Source organism: Hemitrygon akajei, chromosome 2 (genome assembly GCF_048418815.1).
Source record: "Hemitrygon akajei chromosome 2, sHemAka1.3, whole genome shotgun sequence".
NCBI lineage: Eukaryota > Metazoa > Chordata > Chondrichthyes > Myliobatiformes > Dasyatidae > Hemitrygon > Hemitrygon akajei.
In genome coordinates, this window is record NC_133125.1 from 2,435,275 (window position 1) to 2,458,949 (window position 23,675).

General features: G+C 43.3%; 1 protein-coding gene across 3 annotated transcripts in view; it reads left to right on the plus strand.

Annotated features, from left to right (window-relative positions):
* mctp1a (multiple C2 domains, transmembrane 1a) overlaps positions 1 to 23,675 on the plus strand; it is a 553,815-nt gene that overhangs the window by 154,769 nt on the left and 375,371 nt on the right. For all 3 annotated transcript variants that reach the window (XM_073066356.1, XM_073066347.1, XM_073066365.1), the window contains exons 5-8: positions 2,631 to 2,710; positions 9,644 to 9,755; positions 11,589 to 11,627; positions 16,003 to 16,167. In XM_073066356.1, the coding sequence (XP_072922457.1) occupies positions 2,631 to 2,710; positions 9,644 to 9,755; positions 11,589 to 11,627; positions 16,003 to 16,167 (396 nt within the window). The remainder of the gene's footprint in view (positions 1 to 2,630; positions 2,711 to 9,643; positions 9,756 to 11,588; positions 11,628 to 16,002; positions 16,168 to 23,675) is intronic.

A 23,675-nucleotide genomic window follows, 5' to 3' on the forward strand; every position in this document is an offset into this window, starting at 1 on the left:
TTACTTAAATTAGTTTCCTTAAAGCACTGCCAACATCTAGTATGTAAAAACTTCAAATAAATATGGAGGGTCTGGCCTGTTTAATGATTGAGACGAGCCTTGAGCATGAGGTTTTGAAACTAGCACAGAAGCTCACAGAAAGCCAAGAGGTCCTGAATGTGATTTACATTTAAAATTCCAAAACCTTTTGCACTTTGATGTACAAAGTGGAATTATACTCATTGAGTTATGTGCCACAGAAGAAGGCTCTTTGTTCATGCTGAACAAGTTGCCAACCTGAGCTAGACCAGTTGCCTGCATTTTGCCATATCCCTCTAAATCAGGGTTTCCCAAGCTTTTTTTTAAAAATTTCATGGAGCCTTACCATTAAACAATGGATTAGTGGAACCCCTTCTCTAAACCTTTCCTATCCATGTATGTGTTTTAAATATTGCCTTTCAAACATGGTAATTATACCAGCCCCAATCACTTTTGCAACTCATTTCATTTACCCACTGTGCTGTGTGTGGAAAAGCTACCCCTTGTGTCCACTCTTACCTTAAACATATACACTGCTATCTTAGACACCCCTTCTCTGGGTGGCGAGATGGACATATGTCTCTACCAAAGGAGTTGTAAGGTACTTGTTTCCTCTGCAAGACTGCAGGTCAACCTTGGGCAATGTGTAGCATCTACTTACCCCTCTTCCACCCCCCCCCCCCCCCCCCGAATCAGGGTTACGTGAAGCCATGGGAGCAGGTGGTGGATGGTCGTATGAGCAGCTGGTGCATATCACAGGTCCTGGTTATGAGACCACTGACACTAGGCAGACAATCTCTGAAGAGTATTGATGACTGGGGTCACCCATCTTGTAAAAACATTGCCCAGAAGAAGGGAATGGTAAACCACTTATGTAGAAAAATTTGCCAAGAACAATCATTTTCATGAGACTGACCGCCCACGTCATAGGACAGGGTACATACTGATGATGATAACTGTGAACATTCACCTTTCATCTATACCTTCACCTGGATAAAGAAAAATTGAGGACCATGCAGGAGGGAAGTGTTAAATTGACCTTGAGATAGATTAAAAAGTTGTGTTGATACTGATGTTTTAATCCAAGGTATTTTTCAGAATTCAGGAAAGAGGCACATAAGTTGTTGCTTCATGATGGTTTTATTAAGCATTGGTAAAACAAAGGAAATTGAAAATAGACAGTGATAGGAGCAGAAGCTAGCAGTAGAAGACTTAAATGTAAAAAAGACTAAGGATGGTGCTGACCTTTTGGTCAACTCTTTTATAGACAGATAGACAGACATACTTTATTGATCCCGAGGGAAATTGGATTTCATTACAGTCGCACCAACCAAGAATAGTGAAGAAATATAGCAATATAAAACCATAAATAATTAAATAATAGTAAGTAAATTATGCCAAGTGGAAATAAGTCCAGGACCAGCCTATTGGCTCAGGGTGTCTGACACTCCGAGGGAGGAGTTGTAAAGTTTGATGACCACAGGCAGGAATGACTTCCTATGATGCTCAGTGTTGCATCTCGGTGGAATGAGTCTCTGGCTGAATGTACTCCTGTGCCTAACCAGTACATTATGGAGTGGATGCGAGACATCATCCAAGATGGCATGCAACTTGGACAGCATCCTCTTTTCAGACATCACCGTCAGAGAGTCCAGTTCCACCCCCACAACATCACTGGCCTTATGAATGAGTTTGTTGATTCTGTTGGTGTCTGCTACCCCCAGCCTGCTGCCCCAGCACACAACAGCAAACATGATAGCACTGGCCACCACAGACTAGTAGAACATCCTCAGCATCATCCGGCAGATGTTAAAGGACCTCAGTCTCCTAGGGAAGTAGAGACAGCTCTGACCCTTCTTGTAGATAGTCTCAGTGTTCTTTGACCAGTGCAGTTTATTGTCGATTCGTATCCACAGGTATTTGTAATCCTCCACCATGTCCACACTGACCCCTTGGATGGAAATATCCAAGATGAGGAAAATTCCATTCAAATTTGTAGATAAGAGTCAGCCAGTGAGATATTCAGATAATGCAGTACCAAGAGAAGCATACAGAATCATACTTTTGTATAACCACTAGGGGAACACACTAAACTTGCATATACATACTGAGATCACTAGGGGGCATATTAAACTCTTGCATGCATACAAGAACTACTTAGAGTACAAGCAGGTAATTAATTGTTAAGCTGCAAAGAAAATGACAATTAAACAGTTTAATCTAAGAATTAAACAGTCGGATCCAACAGTTGACAGAGCATTATGGGTTGAAGAGACTGCTCTCTGCTGTTATGTTCTATTTTCAATACCAATCATGATTTTCTAAATTTCTATGAGGTGACCCTTCATTTTCGTATACACCAGGGAGGAAAGTCAGCTCCAAACTGCTGGTCTCTCCTTACAGCTTGAACACTCCATCCCCAGTACCATCCTTGTGAACCTCTTCTGCACTTTTTCTATCTGAATGACATCCTATAGCTAGGCAACCAGCAATGCAAATTGATCGGATTGTGCCAGAAAATCTGATCAAGTGGAAGTTCTGAACCATAATATTTACTGTTATTAGAGCTAAATTACATATTACTGTTTCTAATGTTGGTTTCTTTCATCTAGGTGTTTGACTATGACTTTGGGTTGCATGATGACTTTATGGGTTCAGCCTATCTGGATCTAACCAAATTGGAATTAAAGAGGTAAATGACATTACAGTCAATATATGTCATTGTCATTTTTTCTTTTGTTTAATTGGTTCAGGGGTGCAATCAACATTCCATATGGATCATACTGTGGAAGTGTTAGATGATTTAGGAAAACATACTCGAAAGCAGAAAGTGTTAAGAATTGTGAAGTTGCAAGCAAATCACCACAGTCCTTGTCAATGTGCCATCTGATATTGCACTAACTTGAAATTGTATACACAAAGTGCACTGCAGATGCTGTGGTCAAATCAAGACGTACAAACAAGCTGGATGAACTCAGCAGGTCGGGCAGCATCCGTTGAAAGAAGCAGTCAACGTTTCAGGTGGAAACCCTTCGTCAGGATGGCAGTTTCGGGTTTCGACCCGAAACGTTGACTGCTTCTTTCAGTGGATGCTGCCCGACCTGCTGGGTTCATCCAGCTTGTTTGGAAATTGTATCGCTCCTTTACCTGAAACCAAAATGTGTGAGAATAGGCCAAATGTGAAATATGTAAAACTGAACAGTAATTTAGCACCTTGCATAGATGCGAAGAATGCTCGGAGATGCAATGTGATGCAATGCCATGTGTGGAAAGCGGCCAGTGAGTGAGTGGGCCAGTGAAGGAGTGGAGATTTGAGGCTTTGACTCCAGAGATTCTGGCAGTTTTGGCAGTTGGACTGTGCAACCAAGTCAATCAAGATTTGAACAGCTCAGACTGCAGAAAGCAGCTGATTGGGCAATCGAGGTCAGGTGACCAAGCAGTTTGAAAAGCTCAAACAAATAAATAGAGGGGTAGCTCAAGAGGAGCGGCCTGTGGAAAGCAGCCAGTGAGTGAGTAGGACAGTGAAGGAGTGGAGATTTGAGGCTTTGACTCGAAAGGCTTCGACGAGAAGAGGCAGAGGACGAGTTTGTTAACCAGTTAGTCTTTACAATGCCTCCTGAGACGGTGATGTGCCTCTCCTGTGAGATGTGGCAGTCTTGGGGGAACTCCCCTCTCCCGCAGAGTCACATCTGCCAGAAGTGCTTGCGGCTGGGCAATCTGGAAGACCGTGTGAGGAATCTGGAGCAGCAGCTGGATGACCTTCGACTCATAAGGGAAATTGAGGCAGTCACAGATGAGAGCTACAGGGAGGTAGTCACACCTAGGCTGCCAGAAGCAGGTCGTTGGGTGACAGTCCGAGGGGGGGAAAGCGAAGGTGAGTAGACAGGTAGTGCAGAGCACCCCTGTAGCCATTCCCCTGAATAATAAGTTTACCGCCCTGGATACTGTTGGCGAGGATGACCGACCAGGTGTGAGCCACAGTGGCAGGGCCTCTGGCACTGAGTCTGACCCTGTGGTGCAGAAGGATGGGACGGAGAAGAGGAGAGCTGTCGTCATTGGAGACTCTATAGTCAGGGGAGCAGACAGGCGATTTTGTGGACGTGAGAAGGTCACCCGCATGGTTTGTTGCTCCCAGGTGCCAGAGTCCAGGATGTCTCTGACCGGGTGCATGACATCCTGGTATGAGAGGGAAAGCAACCAGAAGTCGTGATACATATTGGGACCAACGACATAGGCAGGAAGAGGGATGAGGTCCTGAAGTGTGAGTTTCAGGAACTAGGCAGAAGGCTGAAGACCAGGACCTCAAGGGTGGCGTTCTCAGGATTGCTGCCAGTACTACGTGATAGTGATGGTAAGAATTGGAGGAGATGGCAGTTGAATGCATGGCTGAGGAGTTGGTGCAGGGGGCAGGGTTTTAGATTTTTGGACCATTGGGATCTCTTCTGTGGAAGGTGGGACCTGTACAGATTGGATGGGTTGCACCTGAACTCGAGGGGGAGCAATATCCTTGCTGGTAGGTTTGCTAGCATGGTTCGGGAGGGTTTAAACTAATTTGCGAGGGGGATGGGACCCGGAGTGATAGAGCAGTGAAAGAAGTGCATGGAGTAATGCCAGATCTAACATATAGAGAGGCTTTGAGGAAAGAGCAGGAGAATAAAGGGTATAAAGGTAGTAAGGTAGAAGGACTAAAGTGTGTGTACTTCAATGCAAGAAGCATCAAGATCAAAGGTGATGAACTGAGGGCTTGGATACGTACATGGAATTATGATGTAGTGGCCATTACGGAGACTTGGCTGGCACCAGGGCAGGAGTGGATTCTCAATATTCCTGGATTTCAGTGCTTTAAAAGGGATGGTGGGGTGGGAGAAAGGGGAGGAGGATGGCATTACTGGTCAGGGATACTATTACAGCTGCAGAAAGGGAGGGTAATGTAGCAGGATCCTCTTTTGAGTCAGTATGGGTGGAAGTCAGGAACAGGAAGGGAGCAGTTACTCTACTGGGGGTATTCTATAGGCCCCCTGGTAGCAGCAGAGATACCGAGGGGCAGATTTTGGAAAGGTGCAAAAATAACAAGATTGTTGTCATGGGTGACTTTAACTTCCCTAATATTGATTGACACTTGATTAGTTCCAATGGTTTAGATGGGGCAGAGTTTGTTAAGTGTGTCCAGGATGTATTCCTGTCACAGTATGTTGACAGGCCGACTAGGGGGAATGCCATACTAGATCTAATATTATGTACCGAACCGGGTCAGGTCACAGATCTGTCAGTGGGTGAGCATCTGGGGCACGGTGATCACCGCTCCCTGACCTTTAGCATTATCATGGAAAAGGATAGAATCAGAGAGGACAGGAAAATTTTTAATTGGAGAAGGGCAAATTATGAGGCTATAAGGCTAGAACTTGCGGGTGTGAATTGGGATGATGTTTTTGCAGGGAAATGTACTATGGACATGTGGTGAATGTTTAAGGATCTCTTGCAGGATGTTAGGGATTAATTTGTCCTGGTGAGGAAGATAAAGAATGGTAGGGTGAAGGAACCATGGGTGACAAGTGAGGTGGAAAATCTAGTCAGGTGGAAGAAGGCAGCATACATGAGGTTTAGGAAGCAAGGATCAGATGGGTCTATTGAGGAATATAGGGTAGCAAGAAAGGAGCTTAAGAAGGGGCTGAGAAGAGCAAGAAAGGGGTATGAAAAGGCCTTGGCGAGTAGGGTAAAGGAAAATCCCAAGGCATTCTTCAATTATGTGAAGAACAAAAGGATGACAGGAGTGAAGATAGGACCGATTAGAGATAAAAATGGGAAGATGTGCCTGGAGGCTGTGGAAGTGAGCGAGGTCCTCAATGAATACTTCTCTTCGGTATTCACCAATGAGAGGGAAGTTGATGACTGTGAGGACAATATGAGTGAGGTTGATGTTCTGGAGCATGTTGATATTAAGGGAGAGGAGGTGTTGGAGTTGTTAAAATACATTAGGATGGATAAGTCCCCGGAGCCTGACGGAATATTCCCCAGGCTGCTCCATGAGGCAAGGGAAGAGATTGCTGAGCCTCTGGCTAGGATCTTTATGTCCTCGTTGTCCATGGGAATGGTACCGGAGGATTGGAGGGAGGCGAATTTTGTCCCTTTGTTCAAAAAAGGTAGTAGGGATAGTCCAGGTAATTATAGACCAGTGAGCCTTACGTCTGTGGTGGGAAAGCTGTTGGAAAAGATTCTTAGAGATAGGATCTATGGGCATTTAGAGAATCATGGTCTGATCAGGGACAGTTAGCATTGCTTTGTGAAGGGCAGATCTTGTCTAACAAGCCTGATAGAGTTCTTTGAGGAGGTGAGCAGGCATATAGATGAGGGTAGTGCAGTGGATGTGATCTACATGGATTTTAGTAAGGCATTTGACAAGGCTCCACATGGTAGGCTTATTCAGAATGTCAGAAGGCATGAGATCCAGGGAAGTTTGGCCAGGTGGATTCAGAATTGGATTGCCTGCAGAAGGCAGAGGGTCATGGTGGGGGGAGTACATTCAGATTGGAGGGTTGTGATTAGTGGTGTCCCACAAGGATTTGTTCTGGGACCTCTACTTTTTGTGATTTTTATTAATGACCTGGATGTGGGGTTAGAAGGGTGGGTTGGCAAGTTTGCAGATGACACAAAGGTTAGTGGTGTTGTAGATAACGTAGAGGATTGTCGAAGATTGCAGAGAGACATTGATAGGATGCAGAAGTGGGCTGACAAGTGGCAGATGGAGTTCAACCCGGAGAAGTGTGAGGTGGTACACTTTGGAAGGACAAACTCCAAGGCAGAGTACAAAGTAAATGGCAGGATACTTGTTAGTGTGGAGGAGCAGAGGGATCTGTGGGTACATATCCACAGATCCCTGAAAGTTGCCTCACAGGTAGATAGGGTAGTTAAGAAAGCTTATGGGGTGTTAGCTTTCATAAATCGAGGGATAGAGTTTAAGAGACGCGATGTAATGACGCAGCTCTATAAAACTCTAGTTAGGCCACATTTGGAGTACTGTGTCCATTTCTGGTTGCCTCACTATAGGAAGGATGTGGAAGCATTGGAAAGGGTACAGAGGAGATTTACCAGGATGCTGCCTGGTTTAGAGAGTATGGATTATGATCAGAGATTAAGGGAGCTAGGGTTTTACTCTTTGGAGAGAAGGAGGATGAGAGGAGACAAGATAGAGGTGTACAAGATATTAAGAGGAATAGACAGAGTGGACAGCCAGTGCCTCTTCCCCAAGGCACCACTGCTCAGTACAGGAGGACATGGCTTTAAGATAAGGGGAGGGATGTTCAAGGGGGATATTAGAGGAAGGTTTTTCATTCAGAGAGTGGTTGGTGCGTGGAATGCACTGCCTGAGTCAGTGGTGGAGACAGATACACTAGTGAAGTTTAAGAGACTACTAGACAGGTATATGGAGGAATTTAAGGTGGCGGTTATATGGGAGGCAGGGTTTGAGGGTCGGCATAACATTGTGGGCTGAAGGGCCTGTAATGTGCTGTACTATTCTATGTTCCATGTTTAATGGAGAGGAAGAATCCAAACCCATGAGATATCTAATATACTTGATACTACCAATGAATACAAACAATGGATGATCTTTAATTCCATAAAAACACACAAAAGACTGCAGGAACTCAGCAGGTTAGGCAGCATCTATGGAAAGGAATAAAGAATTGACATTTCAGGCTGAGACCCTTCATAGGGATTGAAAAGGAAGGGGGAAGAAGCCAGAATAAGAAGGTGGAGAGAAGGGAAGGAGGACAAACTAAAAGGTGACAGGTTATGCTAGGTGATGGCATAGGGGTGATATGAAAAGCTGGGGGATAATAGGTGGAAAGAGAAAAGAGCTGAAGAAAGAATCTGACTGGAGAGGAGAGTGGACCATGTGAGAAAGGGAAGGAGGAAGGGAACCAGATTGAGGTGATGGGCAGGTTAGGAAAAAAGAAGAGATGAAAGGGGAGTCAGAATGGAGAATGGGAAAATAGAGAAAGGGGAGGGGGAGAAATTTTAATTCCATAACGTTGGATATTTAAAGAATATGGCTGCTATTGGTGATGCCATATTTGTGGATATCCCTAGTTGCTCCACAAAACTTCTTGTTAAACAATCAGTGCCTTTGTTGTGATGGTGATTGGGTAAGGAATTGTGTTTTATTAAATTGGTTTCAATGAAGGTAGAATGAAACATTTCCAAATCAAGCTGAATAATAGGGAAACTTGGAGGTGATTAGCCTCATGTTTAGGAAAATGAGATGTGATTTTATTGAATAATGAAAGGCCTAAAACCAGTAGATGTGGAGAGGATGTTTCTTTTTTTTTTCTTTTTTTGTAATTTTTTATTGAAGTTCATCATCAAAGAAACATTTCCATAAGATGTATTTCAGACATTGTACATATATATCATATAATCATATATATCACAAATCACAAAGTATTTATCTGAGGTATACACTTATAGAAAAGAGTAGAAAGAAAAAAACAAGCAAAAGGAAAGAACTATGTACAAGTAGGGAGTGATCTTTTTTTTTACGACAGATTCATTGATTTGTGAGAATAAAATCAGGCCTATGAGGCATTATGTAGTTAAACCATTTTTCCCAGTATGAATCAAATTGTTCCAGCTTATGATTAACAGATGCTGTTATCTTCTCCATTTTGTAAATGTCCATTGTAATTTCCATCCATGTATTTAAAGTTTGTCTTATAGTGGGGGAGTCTAGGATGAGAGCACACAACTTTAACATACAAGTTAGGACATAGATGAGGAGGAATTTCTTTAGCTAGAAGGTTAATTTGCCACAGAAAGCTGTGGAGACCATGTCACTGAGTATATTTAAAGCTGATATTGATAAGTTCAAAGGTTACAGGCAGAAGGCAGGAGAATGAGAAGGATAATAAATCAGTCGCAGTGGAGGGGTGGAGCAGACTCGATATGCCGAATGGCCTAATTGTGCTCCTGTGTTTTCTGGTCTTACATTGTTCTGGTAGAAGGGCCTTGGTAATTTCCCTGCACTGATTTCTCCTCTTCAGTTAAACCGTACCCATTAAGGGAAAGGATTGATATTGGATGGTGCTCTCTCTACAACTTGAGAAAGAGCTAAGAATATTATTAATAAATTATATTCCAGTTTAATCAGAATCAGATTTTTAGTTTTGTGGCAGCAGAACAGTCCATGGCACAAAAACAAAGACTTAAACTGAGAGAAGGCAGGAGACTGGGTTTGAGAGAGAAAATAAATCAGGATGGAATGGCAGAGCAGACTCAATGGGCCAAATGGCCTAATTTTGCTGTTCTGTCGTGGTCAAAGCAGCCCTTTCTAAATTTGTATGGTTTTAACATCACCAACAAATTGCAAATGGAAATATGCAAAATCACCTTTCATAAATTTCTTTATATCGGGGTCCATGGACCCCTTGGTTAATGGTAAGGGTCATGGCATAAAAACAGTTGGGAACTTTCAGTCCTTTCATAGATACTGTATATCATCAAACTTCATTTCTACAGTTAACTGAGGACAGTCCCAGTCTTCATTGACAGTAGAATTAACTTAAACAATGCACTGAGATGAAAGAATCTTGTTCACATGTATATTAACTGCATACACTTTCTCCCACAGAGCGACTGAAGTGACGTTAAATCTGAAAGATCCGAGCTGTCCTGTTCAAACTCTAGGGAGTCTGTTAATGTCAGTTACTTTACTGTGCAGAGAAGGTGACCCGAGAGATGCTGTAAGTTTATAATTTTATTCTTCCATATGTGAGCTATACAAAGATAATTTCTCATTACTTTTATCAGCTTTTGCTTTTCTGAACGCATCACAGTGACAGGTAAAACTTGTGGTTACTTATTGCAGCACGGAAAACTAATGGTCCAGGTCTGCTTAGTTTACGTACTACTGAGATGTGTCTGCATTTCCACACTATGAACTTGGAGTTGACAAAAATTATGCACGTTGATAAAATAACTTGTTTCATTTGGTTCATTAAGATAATTTTTCAGTATGTTGGAATTATCAATGCCAGGAAACAGATTCCAGAATTCTAAAGGGAAAGTGATCTGGATGAGAACTGGGCTCCTGATTCACGCACTGAGTCCTTTCTTCTAATTTAAAATGGAAGTGTGCTGTGTCTTTGTAACTATCACCAGCAGAATGGCATGGCTGTGCATTGTATGCACAAGCCGCAAAATAGTGTAGCTCGTTGTGTTTGGAAGGCGTGTATCACATGATGTTTAGGCCCTTGTGTTCCAGTTTTAAATCAATTAATTTAGGATCACTTCCCAAGGATTACAGTGCAAGAGATGGAACCAGGTGGACACACCGTGAATGTAGTATTTTCCACTATTATGTAACGTGTCTGCTCACATTTCTCTGTCCCTTTTGCTTTGCACCTGTTGTTACTGTCTCTAAGTATCTTTGCAGTGACGGATCATTCTTTTCCTCGTCCCTCCAGTCCTCTGGCAACTCTTCATGAGATTCCAAAGTGGCAATGCCAGAGCGACAGAGGCTTGTAAGAAATTCAGTTCATATTCTATGAATATAGAAAACTATATTCATAGAAACATAGAAAACCTACAGCACAATACAGGCCCTTCGTCCCACAATGCTGCGCCAAACATATCCTTACCTAAGAAATTACCTAGGGTTACCCATAGTCCTCTATTTTTCTAAGCTCCATGTACCTATCCAGGAGTCTCTTAAAAGACCCTATCCTATTGGCCTCCACCACTGTCACTGGCAGCCCATTCCACACACTCACCACTATCTGCCTAAAAAAACCTATCCCTGACATCTCCTCTGTACCTACTTCTAAGCACCTCTTGTGTTAGCCATTTCAGCCCTGGGGGGAAGCCTCTGACTATCCACATGATCAATGCCTCTCACATCTTATACTCCTCGATCAGGTCACCTCTCATCCTCTACCGCTCCAAGGAGAAAAGGCCAAGTTCACTCAACCTATTCTCATACGGCATGCTCCCCAATCCAGGCAACATCCTTGTAAATCTCTTCTGCACCCTTCACCCATGCGGCCTCCATCCGAAGTGGGATGAGTGTCACGTTAAGCTAAGCTACAGGATTTGCTTAACTGCAAAGCATAAATTACTTGTGCAGAGACTACAGCAGGAGTTCAAAACATTAATAGATTGTTTATATTTTAGTATCAGCTTTTAATTTCCAAGTGTTGATGAGCTGTTATTATTTCTGATTAGGCTCTGGTTTTCAGCATGCTTAAGAGGCAGGTTCCCTGTTGAAAACTGATGTATTAGGAATGCACAGTACTTGGTGATCAAATTCTGGAATTTAAAATCAAATAAACCAAAACTATAAATCCCTTGAAAATGCACAATTCAGTTGTTGAGTTTAGGGTAGACCTCTGATTTAAATAAGTGCCTTTCATTTAAATTTACTTATTAAACTTCTTTATAATTGCAAGGCTGAATAAGGTCTCCGCAATTCTCTCTGTTTTCTTCAGAGACAATGCTGGTTCCCATACAATTATCAATGGATTTATTATATTCAATATATTGCTTACTGGTATTTAAACATTTTGTCCTCTCCACAGAAAATGTATTTGAGAAGGAACTGGACAACTTCCTGCAAGGTAATAGATAATTTCAATATAGTTTGAGCTGGTAATAACAGGCACTTTGTGTATAGCCTGAGGGTGCTTCACAAATAAAATCTGACACTAATCCTCACAAAGATATACACTCAGCTGCCACTTTATTAGGTACACCTGTTCATTAATACAAATATCCAATCAACCAATCATGTGGCCGCAACTCAATGCAGAAAAGCATGCAGACGTGGGCAAGAGGTTCAGAAAGTGGGGAGGAAATGTGATCTGAGTGACTTTGACTGTTTGAGTACTTCAGAAACTGCTGACCTCCTAGAATTTCACACACAACAGTCTTTAGACTTTACAGAGAATGGTGCAAGAAACAAAAAAAAAATATCCAGTGAGTGGCAGTTCTGTGGGTGAAAACTCCTTGTTAATGAGAGAGGTCAGAGGAGAATGGCCAGACTGGTTCAAGCTGACAGGAAGGCGACAGTAACTCAAATAAGCACATTACAACAGTGGTGTGCAGAAGAGCATCTCTGAATGCACAACACATCGAACCTTGTGGATAGGCTGCAGCAGCAGAAGACCACGAACATACAGGAGGTACTTAATAATGTGGCCACTGAGTTTATAGCTTGAGGGTGCTTCACAAATAAAATCTGACACTAAACCTCGTTATATGTTGGCTTGTGTATGCTGGGGAACACCCAAGCTAGTGTGATATTTCATTGATTCTATTATGGTTATTATTCTATTATGGATTTATTGAGTACGCCTGCAAAAAATGAATCTCAGGGTTGTATATGGTGACATATATGCACTTTAATAATAAATTTACATTGACTTTGATATCGTGTATGTGGGTAAACTAGGGTAAGTGCTGTTGGAAGAACTGAGGTTTATTTTCAAGCAGGAAGAAGATACGGAGAAGCAGCTTTCACTTTCCCATGCTCTGTTTGTTGTACAAAGCTGAAGTAACAATAAATATATGAAAATCAGATCTGATTCCTTCCTCTGCTGCCCTTGACCACCCACATGGGCTCAGCTATCACCTTCCAGCTATCCTCCTTCCCCTCTCCCCAACTTTTTATTCTGGCATCTTCCTCCTTTCTTTCCAGTCCTGATGAAGGGTCTCAGCCTGAAATGTTGGTACTTTATTCCTCTCCACAGATGCTGCCTGACCTGCTGAATTCCTCCAGCATTGTGTATGTGTTGCTATAAATAAAAATGCCTGCTGCCAGCATCCAGGGTTAGCCGCTTTTCAGGCGCGCTGAGCTGAGATATGCTATGCCTGGTGCATTTCTCTTCACCCATGTGAGGAACAGTTCCTCTGTGGGGCCTGAGATACTGGATGAATGCAGCTTCTGTATTCATGCTGAACGACTCATTTGGCTTCAGTGCAGGATTCCCAGAAGCCGGGTATTTGTGGAGAACTTTTATGCCCTTTATTTACTTACTGCCTGTTACACCACTGACGTTTAAGGCAGCAATGGAGGTTCTCCATCTGTGTCACTGAGGCACACAAGCCTCCAAACCATGACAAGGTTGTGGTGCTCTTGGAAGTTCCAACCCTTTGACCTCCTTACACAATGAGGCTGAGTCGTGCATGCATTTATCAATGGAAGTCTCTGGAAGTTCCTTGGTCACTCTTCCACCATTCAAGCATGTATTTATTACCAATACTCTCCAGTTAAAACAGTTGTGTTTACACTGTAGTGTGATACTTTAATACCCTTGTCCTGAGAAATTTCCACTGAAATGGCTGTACACTCGGATGCAGCGGTCACTCTGGTTCCAAACAGAAGTGCAATTTTTCATTTTTTATATCTTTTTCATGGTCACACTGCTGCATACTAAGAACATCCAGTACTACAGGTCTAACCCACTAGCAAGATATCTGGTAGCAGTGGAGCCGGGCTTGTTGCACCTGCTTCAGCCACCCAGGTGGTGCGTGAGTCAACAGATGGGTGAAATGTTTGGCTTGGACGTGACCCTGTTGGACATTGGTAATGTAGAATACTGTAAGCCCAGTTCACTGGTTCATTGGTGAGACTGACAGCAGGGGAGATGTGTGACCTCGGTTTTTGTACGGACAAGACTACCATGCCTCGGAGATGCCTGTGGCATTCACCAGCGAAAGAGACGCTAGAGCTGGTTGTGAGCAGCTGGATTCTGCACTAGGTTGGGGGGTGGCCCCTCCTGTTGGTGCTGCCCTCCAGTGCTCACTCAGTAGGAATAGCCTCTGAAAGCCAAGTCTGACTCCTTGTCATCACATGTGGCTTAGCTACTCAGCCTGGTGGAACGGTTTCTACCGACAGGAGAAGGGGAAAATGTAGGTTACTGAAAACCAGATGTTTTGGGCAGATAGGGCTTATCAGCCGAGTTTGGTAGCTTATCTAGGAGAAGGAAATGTCAAAGCTGCTTTGCACTACCCATGGGGAAGGCTTTGGGAATAAAGTCCTTTACTTACTGCCTGTTACACCAGAGTAATGGAGGTCCTCCATCTGTGTCACTGAAGCACACAAGCCTCCAAACCAGGATAAGTTCTGGTGCTTTTGGAAGTTGGGATCTGCAGTTCAATGCTGACTGGCAATTCCTGTGACGCCACTGGTGCCAAACATTTCATCAACTGCAGGGAGAGGCAGAGCTTGCCACATGGACAACGGCTTGCCCTCCATATCAACTGGCCATAGACAGCTCGGATGCAAGACCCATGGTCAACCCTGACCAACAGAGCGCCTCAATACCTCGAGTCCCAATTAACCAGAGAACGTGGTGAGGCACACAAAGGAGATCCAGGCCATTCTGACCACTGACTATTAAACACTGTTTAATACTAATGCTAGCTTTTACACTCCTGACTTTCCTGTCAACTTCCCTATACTCTACCACTCACCCATTGACAAGGGGAAATCAAAACTTAGTTCTAATTCACTAATTAAGAAGCATGTCTTTGGGATGTGGGACAAAAATGGGGCATCAAGGTAAAACACAGGGTTCTCTCTCCCCCTCCCTCCCTGTCCCCCTCCCCCTCCCCCTCCCTCTCCCTTCCCCCTCTCTCCCTCTCCCTTCCCCCTCTCTCTCCCTTCCCCCCCTCTCTCTCCCCCCTCTCTCCCCCCTCTCTCTCCCCCTCTCTCTCTCTCCCCCTCTCTCTCCCCCCTCTCTCTCTCCCCCCTCTCTCTCCCCCCTCTCTCTCTCCCCCCTCTCTCTCTCCCCCCTCTCTCTCTCCCCCCTCTCTCTCTCCCCCCTCTCTCTCTCCCCCCTCTCTCTCTCTCCCCCCTCTCTCTCTCTCCCCCCTCTCTCTCTCTTCCCCCCTCTCTCTCTCTTCCCCCCCTCTCTCTCTCTCACACACACACTGACTGGCACTCGCACACTTACACCCACTCCCACACACATGTAAACTCACCACAGACAACACCGGAGGTCAGAATTGAAGCCGGGTTTCCAGAGTTGGCTGTGTTCTGCTGTGTTGGAGGCTGGCCCCTCCCATTGGTGCTTCTCTCTGGTGTTCCGTATCGGGAAGACAAGTTGGATTGTGCTTGTCTGTAGCTGCACTTGTGCAAAATGGGGAGCTGCTACAGGCTTTTCTGCAGAAATGTGGCTCCAGGCCAAAATCCAAGCACAAGCAATCTACAGGCCATGATACTTGGGGTTTGGGGCTATATTATTATTACTACTTTTATATTATTTTTGTAACTATATACTTTGTTATATTTATACGTGTGGTGTGCTGTGTATGACTGTTGGTTCTGTGTTTTACACCTTGGTCCCAGAGGAGCGCTATTTCATTTGACTATATTCATGTGTTGGGTTGAATGACAATTAAGCTTGAACTTGAGAGTTCAAAGGCCAAAACCTTAAAGTTCAGAGAATATTTATTCCTTATACAACCTTGATATTTGTCTTCTTGCAGGAAACCACAAAATAAAGAAACAGAACAATCTGCATTGGGGAATTTCTGCACCAATGTCATGTTAATATTTAGCTTTTAGAGGAAATTGTAATTGATGAGAGTGTTATTATTATTTGAAATTGTAATAATTGTGAATTATTACAATTTGTTATCTGGCCGGTGGTGTAGAGGCATCAGCACCGAACTTCGAGGCATGTGGTCTCGAGTTCGAATCCAGCCAGCTCCTTGCACGCTTTCCATCTGTGCTGAGCATCGAGCAAGCAACTCGGCCTCGTAAAAAAAACAGGCAAATGCTAAAGATATGGCAGGGTTGCTGCCCGATGAGCCACAAGACATGGAGAGGAACAACAAATTATAATAACTGAATAATAATTCCTATTATTCCTGATATTATCAATAGGAATCATTATTATTCCTAACCACACCATCAGCAATCAATATTTATATTCATTATTCTTTATTAATTCTAACTCTATTCCTGCTCCCGTTGGGTCCCGTCAGGTGCAGAATGCACGCCTTCTGGAGGCACATAAGAAGGACCAGCTGTGGAGAGGCGTTGTCAGTGTCACTCTCGTCGAAGGAAGAGACTTAAAACCCATGGATCCCAATGGCCTCAGTGACCCATATGTGAAGTTCAAAATGGACTGTCAGAAATACAAGAGTAAGGTAATTTACAATTCACATCATGAATTGAAGTCTTTTGTAACTTTAAAAATTAATTGTCTAGCTGTTCAGTTATATTAGTGGGCAATGTGTATAAGCTGTATGAAGAGAAAAGAATTTTAGCACAAGTATCTTATCAGTGGCTATGCTGGCCTGCCCATGACAAGGTACATGGACAGCACACAGACAGAGGAAAAATCAATGGGTGTAGTATCAAGGCACAAGGAGTCCCTTTCAAGTTGCTCATCATTGTGACTAATAAATATATCGCATCATGTCTGGAACTAAATCATGGAACCAACTTGCCTAATCTTCCCCAGAAGGAATCAGAATCTGATTTATAATCACTGACTTAGATTAGGTTAAATTTGTTATTTTGCAGCAGTACAGCGCAAAGACATAGAACTACTTTAAGTTATAAAATAAATAGTGTAAAAGTAAGGAATAACAATGTGGTGCTTGTTGATTCATGGACACAGCTGAGAAGTCTGATCGCTAAGAAGAATCTGTTCCTGAATCATTCACTGTGGAAGACACTAGCAATATGGTGTCAGGAGTTCCAGGTGTCAGGAGTTGTGTAGTCTGTGAAGTTACCATTACTAGAGAGAAGGCTGTTGGGGAAACTGAAAGGTCTGAAGCTAGTTCAGTCACCTGGACCAGATGGTCTGCAGCTGCGGGCTCTGAAAGAGGTGGCTGATGAGATTGTGGAGACATTAGTAATGATCTTTCAAGAATCAATGGATTCTGGGATGGTTACAGAGGTCTGGAAAATTGCAAATGTCATTCCACTCTTTAAGAAAGGAGAGAGGCAGAAGAAAGGAAACTACAGGCCAGTTGGTCTGACCTCAATGGTTGGGCAAAAGTTGCAGTCGTTTATTAAGGATGAGGTCTCAGGGCAGTTGGAGGCACATGATAAAATACACCATGGTCAGCATGGTTTCCTCCAGGGTAAATCTCGCCTGACAAATCATTTGGAATTTTTTTGAAGAACTAACAGGCAGGATAGTCAAAGGAAAATTGGTGGATGTTGTGTACTTGGATTTTCAGAAGGCTTTTAACAAGGTGCCACACATGAGGCTACTTAACAAGCTATGAGCTAATGGTATTACAGGAAATATTCTAGCATGGGTAAAGCAGTGGCTGATTGGCAGGAGACAAAGAGTGGGAATAAAGGGAGCCTTTTCTGATTGGCTGCCAGTGGCTAGTGGTGTTCCACAGGGGTCTGTGCTGGGACCGATCCTTTTTACATTATATGTCAATGATTTGGATAATGGAATTCATGGTTTTGTTGCAAAGTTTGCAGATGATATGAAGATAGGTGAAGGGCAGGTAGTTTTGAGGAAGTAGAGAGGTGACAGAAGGACTTAGACAGATTAGGAGAATGAGCAAAGAAATGACAGATGGAAAACAGTGTCAGGAAGTGGATGTTGATGCATGTTGGTAGAAAAATGAAAGGGTTTGTATTCTAAATGGAAAGAAAATACAAAAAACTGAGATGTGAAGGGACTGGGGAGTCCTTGTGCAGGATTCCCTAAAGGTTAATTTGCAGATTGAGACTGTGGTGAGGAAGGCAAATGCAATGTTAGCATTAATTTCAAGAGAACTAGAATATAAAAATAAGGGTGTAATGTTGAGGCTTTATAAAGCACTGGTTCAGTCTCATTTGGGATATTGTGAGCAGTTTTGGGTCCCTTATCTTAGAATGGATGTTTTGAAACTGGAGAGAGTTCAAAGGAGTTTCACGAAAATGATTCCAGGATTGAATTCCTTGTCATATGAAGAGTGGTTGATGACTCTGGGCCTGTATTCACTGGAATTCCAAACACTGAGGGATGACCGCATTGAACCTATCGAATGGTGAAAGGCCTTAATAGAGTGGATGTGGAGAGGATGTTTCCTGTGCTGGGAGAGTCTAAGATCAGAGGACACGGCTTCAGAATAGAGTAACGTCCTTTTAGAAAGGAGATGAAAAGGAATTTCTTTGGCCAGAGAGTGGTGAAATGGCAGAGCAGACTCTAATCCTGCTCCTATATCTTATGATCTTACAGTCTTATTAAGTGGGCCAACAAGCTTCTGTGCCTCCACTGCAATGATAGGAAGAGGGCATGTTCTAGATGGTGAGAATTGTAGCTAATGGATGCTGCCTTTTTGAGATACTACTTCTTGAAAATGTCGTCAATGTTGGAGAGGTTTGTGCCTGTAATGGAACAGCCAAAGTCCACAACCCTTGGCACCTTCTTTTGATCTTGTGCATTGGAGGGTCCATACCAGGAGGTGATGCAACCACTGTTCATCAGAAGGAATTAGTAATCATCTTTGGAGATGTACAGAATCTCCTTGTACTCCTGATGAAGTGGAGCTGCTGGAGAGCAGTGGTTCAAGCAGGCTGCTTATCACAATGCTTTCAATGGCTTTTAGGAGGGGCAATAAATGTGTTGGATGTTCTTGGGTTAGATTGCTTAATTGTTATTTTCTTTGCAGTTTAACAATTAATCATCTGCTTGTATGCACATGACAGCTTATGCTTCCTTTAATTCTGTATGTATATGTAAGTTTGGTGTGTTTCCCTAATTGTATACAAAGTATGATTCTAGAATCTTTTTTCTTCATTATTTGAATAAGAGTTATCTCATTGGTTGACTCTTATCTATAAATTCGAATGGAATATTCTTTATCTAAGGGTGTGAAAATAACTGCTCCATGCTGGGCACCATCTTAGTTCTTTTGTCACTTTCTCTTTGCTGAATAGACCTCGTTCATTGTTTCAATTTTCCTTTGTTCTATCAATGCTTAATTAAATGATTGTGAAGAAATAGGTTTTGTGCCTCTTTCCCAAATTCTGAAAGAACCTGGATTAAAACATGAGAATCCAACAAATGCTAGGTTTCCCTGTTGCGCTCAGCTTCCAAAAATTAAATTTAAGAATTCAGTTGACATTTTGGAGAATAACCTATAGGATGGGATGTTTGAGGACATACGAAGTATTTTCTTAGCATGAATCTCTGTCTAAAGGAAAAATGTATTTTTATTCCAAACTCTGCGGTATCAGAATCAGATTTATCATCATTAACATGTCATAAACTTTTGTTGTTTTGTGGCAGCAGCACAATGCAAGGTATAAAAAATAATAAATTACAATCATGGTATTACAAGAAAAATACTAGCATGCATAGAAAATTGGCTGATTGGCAGGAGGCCAATTACTGAAGAGTGTGAATAAAGGGAGCCTTTTCTGGTTGGCTGCCAGTAACAGGTAGTGTTTCACATGATTCAGTATTGAAGACCACTTGCGTTTACATTATATGTCAATGATTTGAATGACAGAATCGATGGCTTTGTGGCCATATTTGCAGATGATACAAAGACAGGTGGAAGTGCAGGTAGTGTTGAGGAAGTAAGGAATCTGCAGAAGGACTTAAACAGATCATGAGAATGAGTAATGAAGTGGCAGATGGAATGAAGTGTCAGGAAGTGTATGGACATCCACTTTGTTAGAAGGGATAAAGCTATCGACTATTTTCTAAACAAGGAGAAAATTCAAAAATCTGAGGTGTAGGATTCTCCAAAGGTTAATTTACAAATTAACCCAGAGGTAAGGAATCCAAATGCAATGTTAACATTCATTACAAGAGCACTAGTATACAAGAGCAAAGATGTGATGCTGAGACTTTATAAAGCATTGGTCAAACTGCACTTGGAATATTTTGAGCAGTTTTAGGCCCCCTTAATTAAGAAAGGATGTGCTGGCATTGGTAAGAGTCCAGAGGAGGTTTGCAAGACTGATTGCCGGAATGAAAGGCTTATCATACAAGGAATGTTTGATGGCTCTGGGTCTGTACTCACAGGAATTTAGAAGTTTGGGGGTGGGGGGGGGGGGTGTGGCGGGGATCTCATTGAAACCTTTCAAACGTTGAAAGGCCTAAACAGAGTAGATGTAGAAAGGATGTTTCCCATGATGGATTTATTATTAGACTCGCCAGCTCTTGGCCTGCTGAATGCCTTCAGCTCTTTGTGTGTGTTACCGAGAGATCAGTGTTGAATGTATAAATTTGTTTGGGCATTTGGAGGTCAAGCAGGAGGAAGTATTGGGCCTCCTAATGAGTTACACTATTTGGCCCATCATATCTTTTCTGCCATTTTTCTCCTCCTTAGCCCCACTCCCCAGCCTTCTCCCCATAATGTTTGATGCAATGGCCAATCAAGAACCTATGAATCTCCACCATTAATGCACCCAACGACCTGGCCTCAACAGCTTCCTGTGGTAACAAATTCCATAAATTCACCACCCTCTTTCTAAAGATTATTCTCTGCATCTCTGTTTTAGATGGATGCCCCACTATCTTAAGGCTTTGCCCTCTTGTCCTAGACGACTCCACCATGGGAAACATCCTTTCCACATCTACTCTGTCTATGCTACTTTCTTGCTCATTCTCCTAATCTGTCTCAGTCTTTTTGCAGCCTTCCTGTTTCCTCAACACTACCTGCCCCTCCACTAATTTTTGTATCATCTGCAAACTTGACAACAAAGCCATCTATTCCATCATCTAAATCAGTGATATACAGCTTAAAAAGAAGCAGTCCCAACTTCGACCTCTGCGGACCACCACTAGTCACTGGCAGACAACCAGAAATGGATCTTTTTATTCCCACTTGCTGCCTCCTACCAATCAGCTAATGCTCTCACCATGCCAGTAACTTTCCTGTAATATCATGGGCTCTTAACTTGGTAAGCAGCCTCATGTGTGGCACCTTGTCAAAGGCCTTTTGAAAATCCAAATATACAACATCCACTGCATTCCCTTTATCTATCCAATGTATAATCTCCTCAAAGACTTCTAACAGGTTTGTCAGGCAAGAGTTTCCCTTAAGGAAACCATGCTGAACTTATCCAGCCTTGACCTGTGTCACCAAGTACTCCATAACCTCATCCTTAACAATTGACTCCAACATCTTTCCATCCACTGAGGTCAAGCTAACCGGTCTATAGTTTCCTTTCTTTTGCCTTCTTCCTTTATTAAAGAGTACAGAAATATTAGCAATTTTCCAGTCCTCCAGAACCATGCCAGAGTCCAATGATTCCTGGAAGATCATTACTAATGGCTCCATGATCTCTATCACAGCCTCTTTCATCTGTTCTGGGTGACTTCTGCCCCTTCAGGTCTTTCAGCTTTTTGAGCACCTTCTGCCTCGTAATAGTAACTGCATCCACTTCTCTTCCCTCACACCCTTCAACATCTGGCACGCTGATAGTGTCTTCCACGGTGAAGGCTGATGCAAAATACTCATTTAGTTCATCTGCCGCCTCCTTGTCCCCTGTTATTATTTCCCCGACCTCATTTTCTAACAGTCCTGTATCCACTCTCATCACTTTTTTGTTTTTACATACTTGAAAAGCTTTTTCTATCTACGTTGATATTGTTTGCTAGCTTACTTTCATATTTCATCTTTTCCTTCCTAATAATTCTTTTAGTTGCTTTCTGTAGGTTTATAAAAGTTTCCCAATCCCCCAATCCAGCGGGCAGCAGTCGGAACGGGCAGCAGAGTGATAGGGCTTTGGCTCAACGGGCTTAGGTGGTAACGGGATGAGGAAAGGTAGGTTTACCTGTATTAACTGTGGAAAGGAGGAAGTATGTGTGTGATGCCAGTTTTCTGTGCTCAGTGTCAGATGTGGGGGGTCCTGGAGTCTCCCACCCTCCCAGACGGCCATATCTGCACCAGGTGTGTCGAGCTGCAGCTCCTGAGGGACCGCGTTAGGGAACTGGAGCTGCAGCTCGATGACCTTTGTCTGGTCAGGGAGAGCAAAGAGGTGATAGAAAGGGGTTATAGGCAGGTGGTCACATTGGCGCCATGGGAGACAGACAGGTGGGTCAACGTCAGGAGGGGGAAGGGGAAGAGTCAGGTACTAGAGAGTACCCTTGTGGCTGTACCCCTTGACAATAAGTACTCCTGTTTGAGTACTGTTGGGAGGGGATAGCCTCCCTGGGGGAAGCAACAGTGGCCGTGCCTCTGGCACAGAGTCTGGCCCTGTGGCTCAGAGGGTAGGGAACGGAAGAGTAAGGCAGTAGTGATAGGGGACTCTATGATTATGGAGTCAGACAGGCAATTCTGTGGACACAGGAAAGAAACTTGGATGGTAGTTTGCCTCCCAGGTGCCAGGGAACGGGATGTTTCGGATCGCATCCATGATATCCTGCAGTGGGAGGGAGAACAGCCAGAGGTCGTGAAAGGGAAAGGGAAGAGGTCTTGAAAAAAGACTACAGGGAGTTAGGAAGGAATTTGAGAAGCAGGACTGCAAAGGTAGTAATCTCAGGATTACTGCCTGTGCCACGTGACAGTGAGAATAGGATGAGGTGGAGGATAAATGTCTGGCTGAGGGATTGGAGCAGAGGGCAGGGATTCAGATTTCTGGATCATTGGGACCTCTTTTGGGGCAGTGGTGACCTGTACAAAAAGGACGGGTTGCACTTGAATCCCAGGAGGACCAATATCCTGGCGTGGAAGTTTGCTAAGGCTACTGGAGAGAGTTTCAACTAGAACTGTTGGGGGGTGGGAACTGAATTGAAGAGACTGGGGAAGAGGAGGCTGGCTCACAAATAGAGAAAGCTTGAAGACAGTGTGAGAGGGAGGATAGGCAGGTGATAGAGAAGGGACGAGCTCAGATCGAAGGCTTGAGATGTGTCTATTTTAATGCAAGGAGTGTTGTGAACAAAGCAGATGAGCTTAGAGTGTGGATCAATACTTGGAGATATGATGTGGTGGCCATTACAGAGACTTGGATGTCTCAGGGACAGGAATGGTTACTTCAAGTGCCGGGTTTTAGATGTTTCAGAAAGGACAGGGAGGGAGACTAAAAGAGGAGGGGGTGTGGCACTGTTGATCAGAGATAGTGTCACAGCTGCAGAAAAGGTGGACGTCATGGAGGGATTGTCTATGGAGTCTCTGTGGGTGGAGATTAGGAACAGGAAGGGATCAATAACTTTAATGGGTGTTTTTTATAGGCTGCCCAATCGTAACAGGGATATCGAGGAGCAGATAGGGAAACAGATCCTGGAAAGGTGTAATAATAACAGAGTTGTTGTGATGGGAGATTTTAATTTCTGAAATATTGTTCACCATCTCCCTAGAGCAAGGGTTTTAGATGGGGTGGAGTTTGTTAGGTGTGTTCAGGAAGGTTTCTTGACACAATATGTAGATAAGCCTACAAGAGGAGAGGCTGTACTTGATTTGGTATTGGGAAATGAACCTGGTCAGATGTCAGATCTCTCAGTGGGAGAGCATTTTGGAGATAGTGATCATAATTCTATCTCCTTTACAATAGCATCGGAGAGAGATAGGAATAGACAAGTTAGAAAAGCGTTTAATTGGAGTAAGGGGAATTATGAGGCTATCAGGCAGGAAATTGGAGGGTTAAATTGGAAACAGATGTTATCAGGGAAAAGTATGGAAGAAATGTGGCAAATATTCAGGGGACATTTGTGTGGAGTTCTGTATAGGTACGCTCCAATGAGACA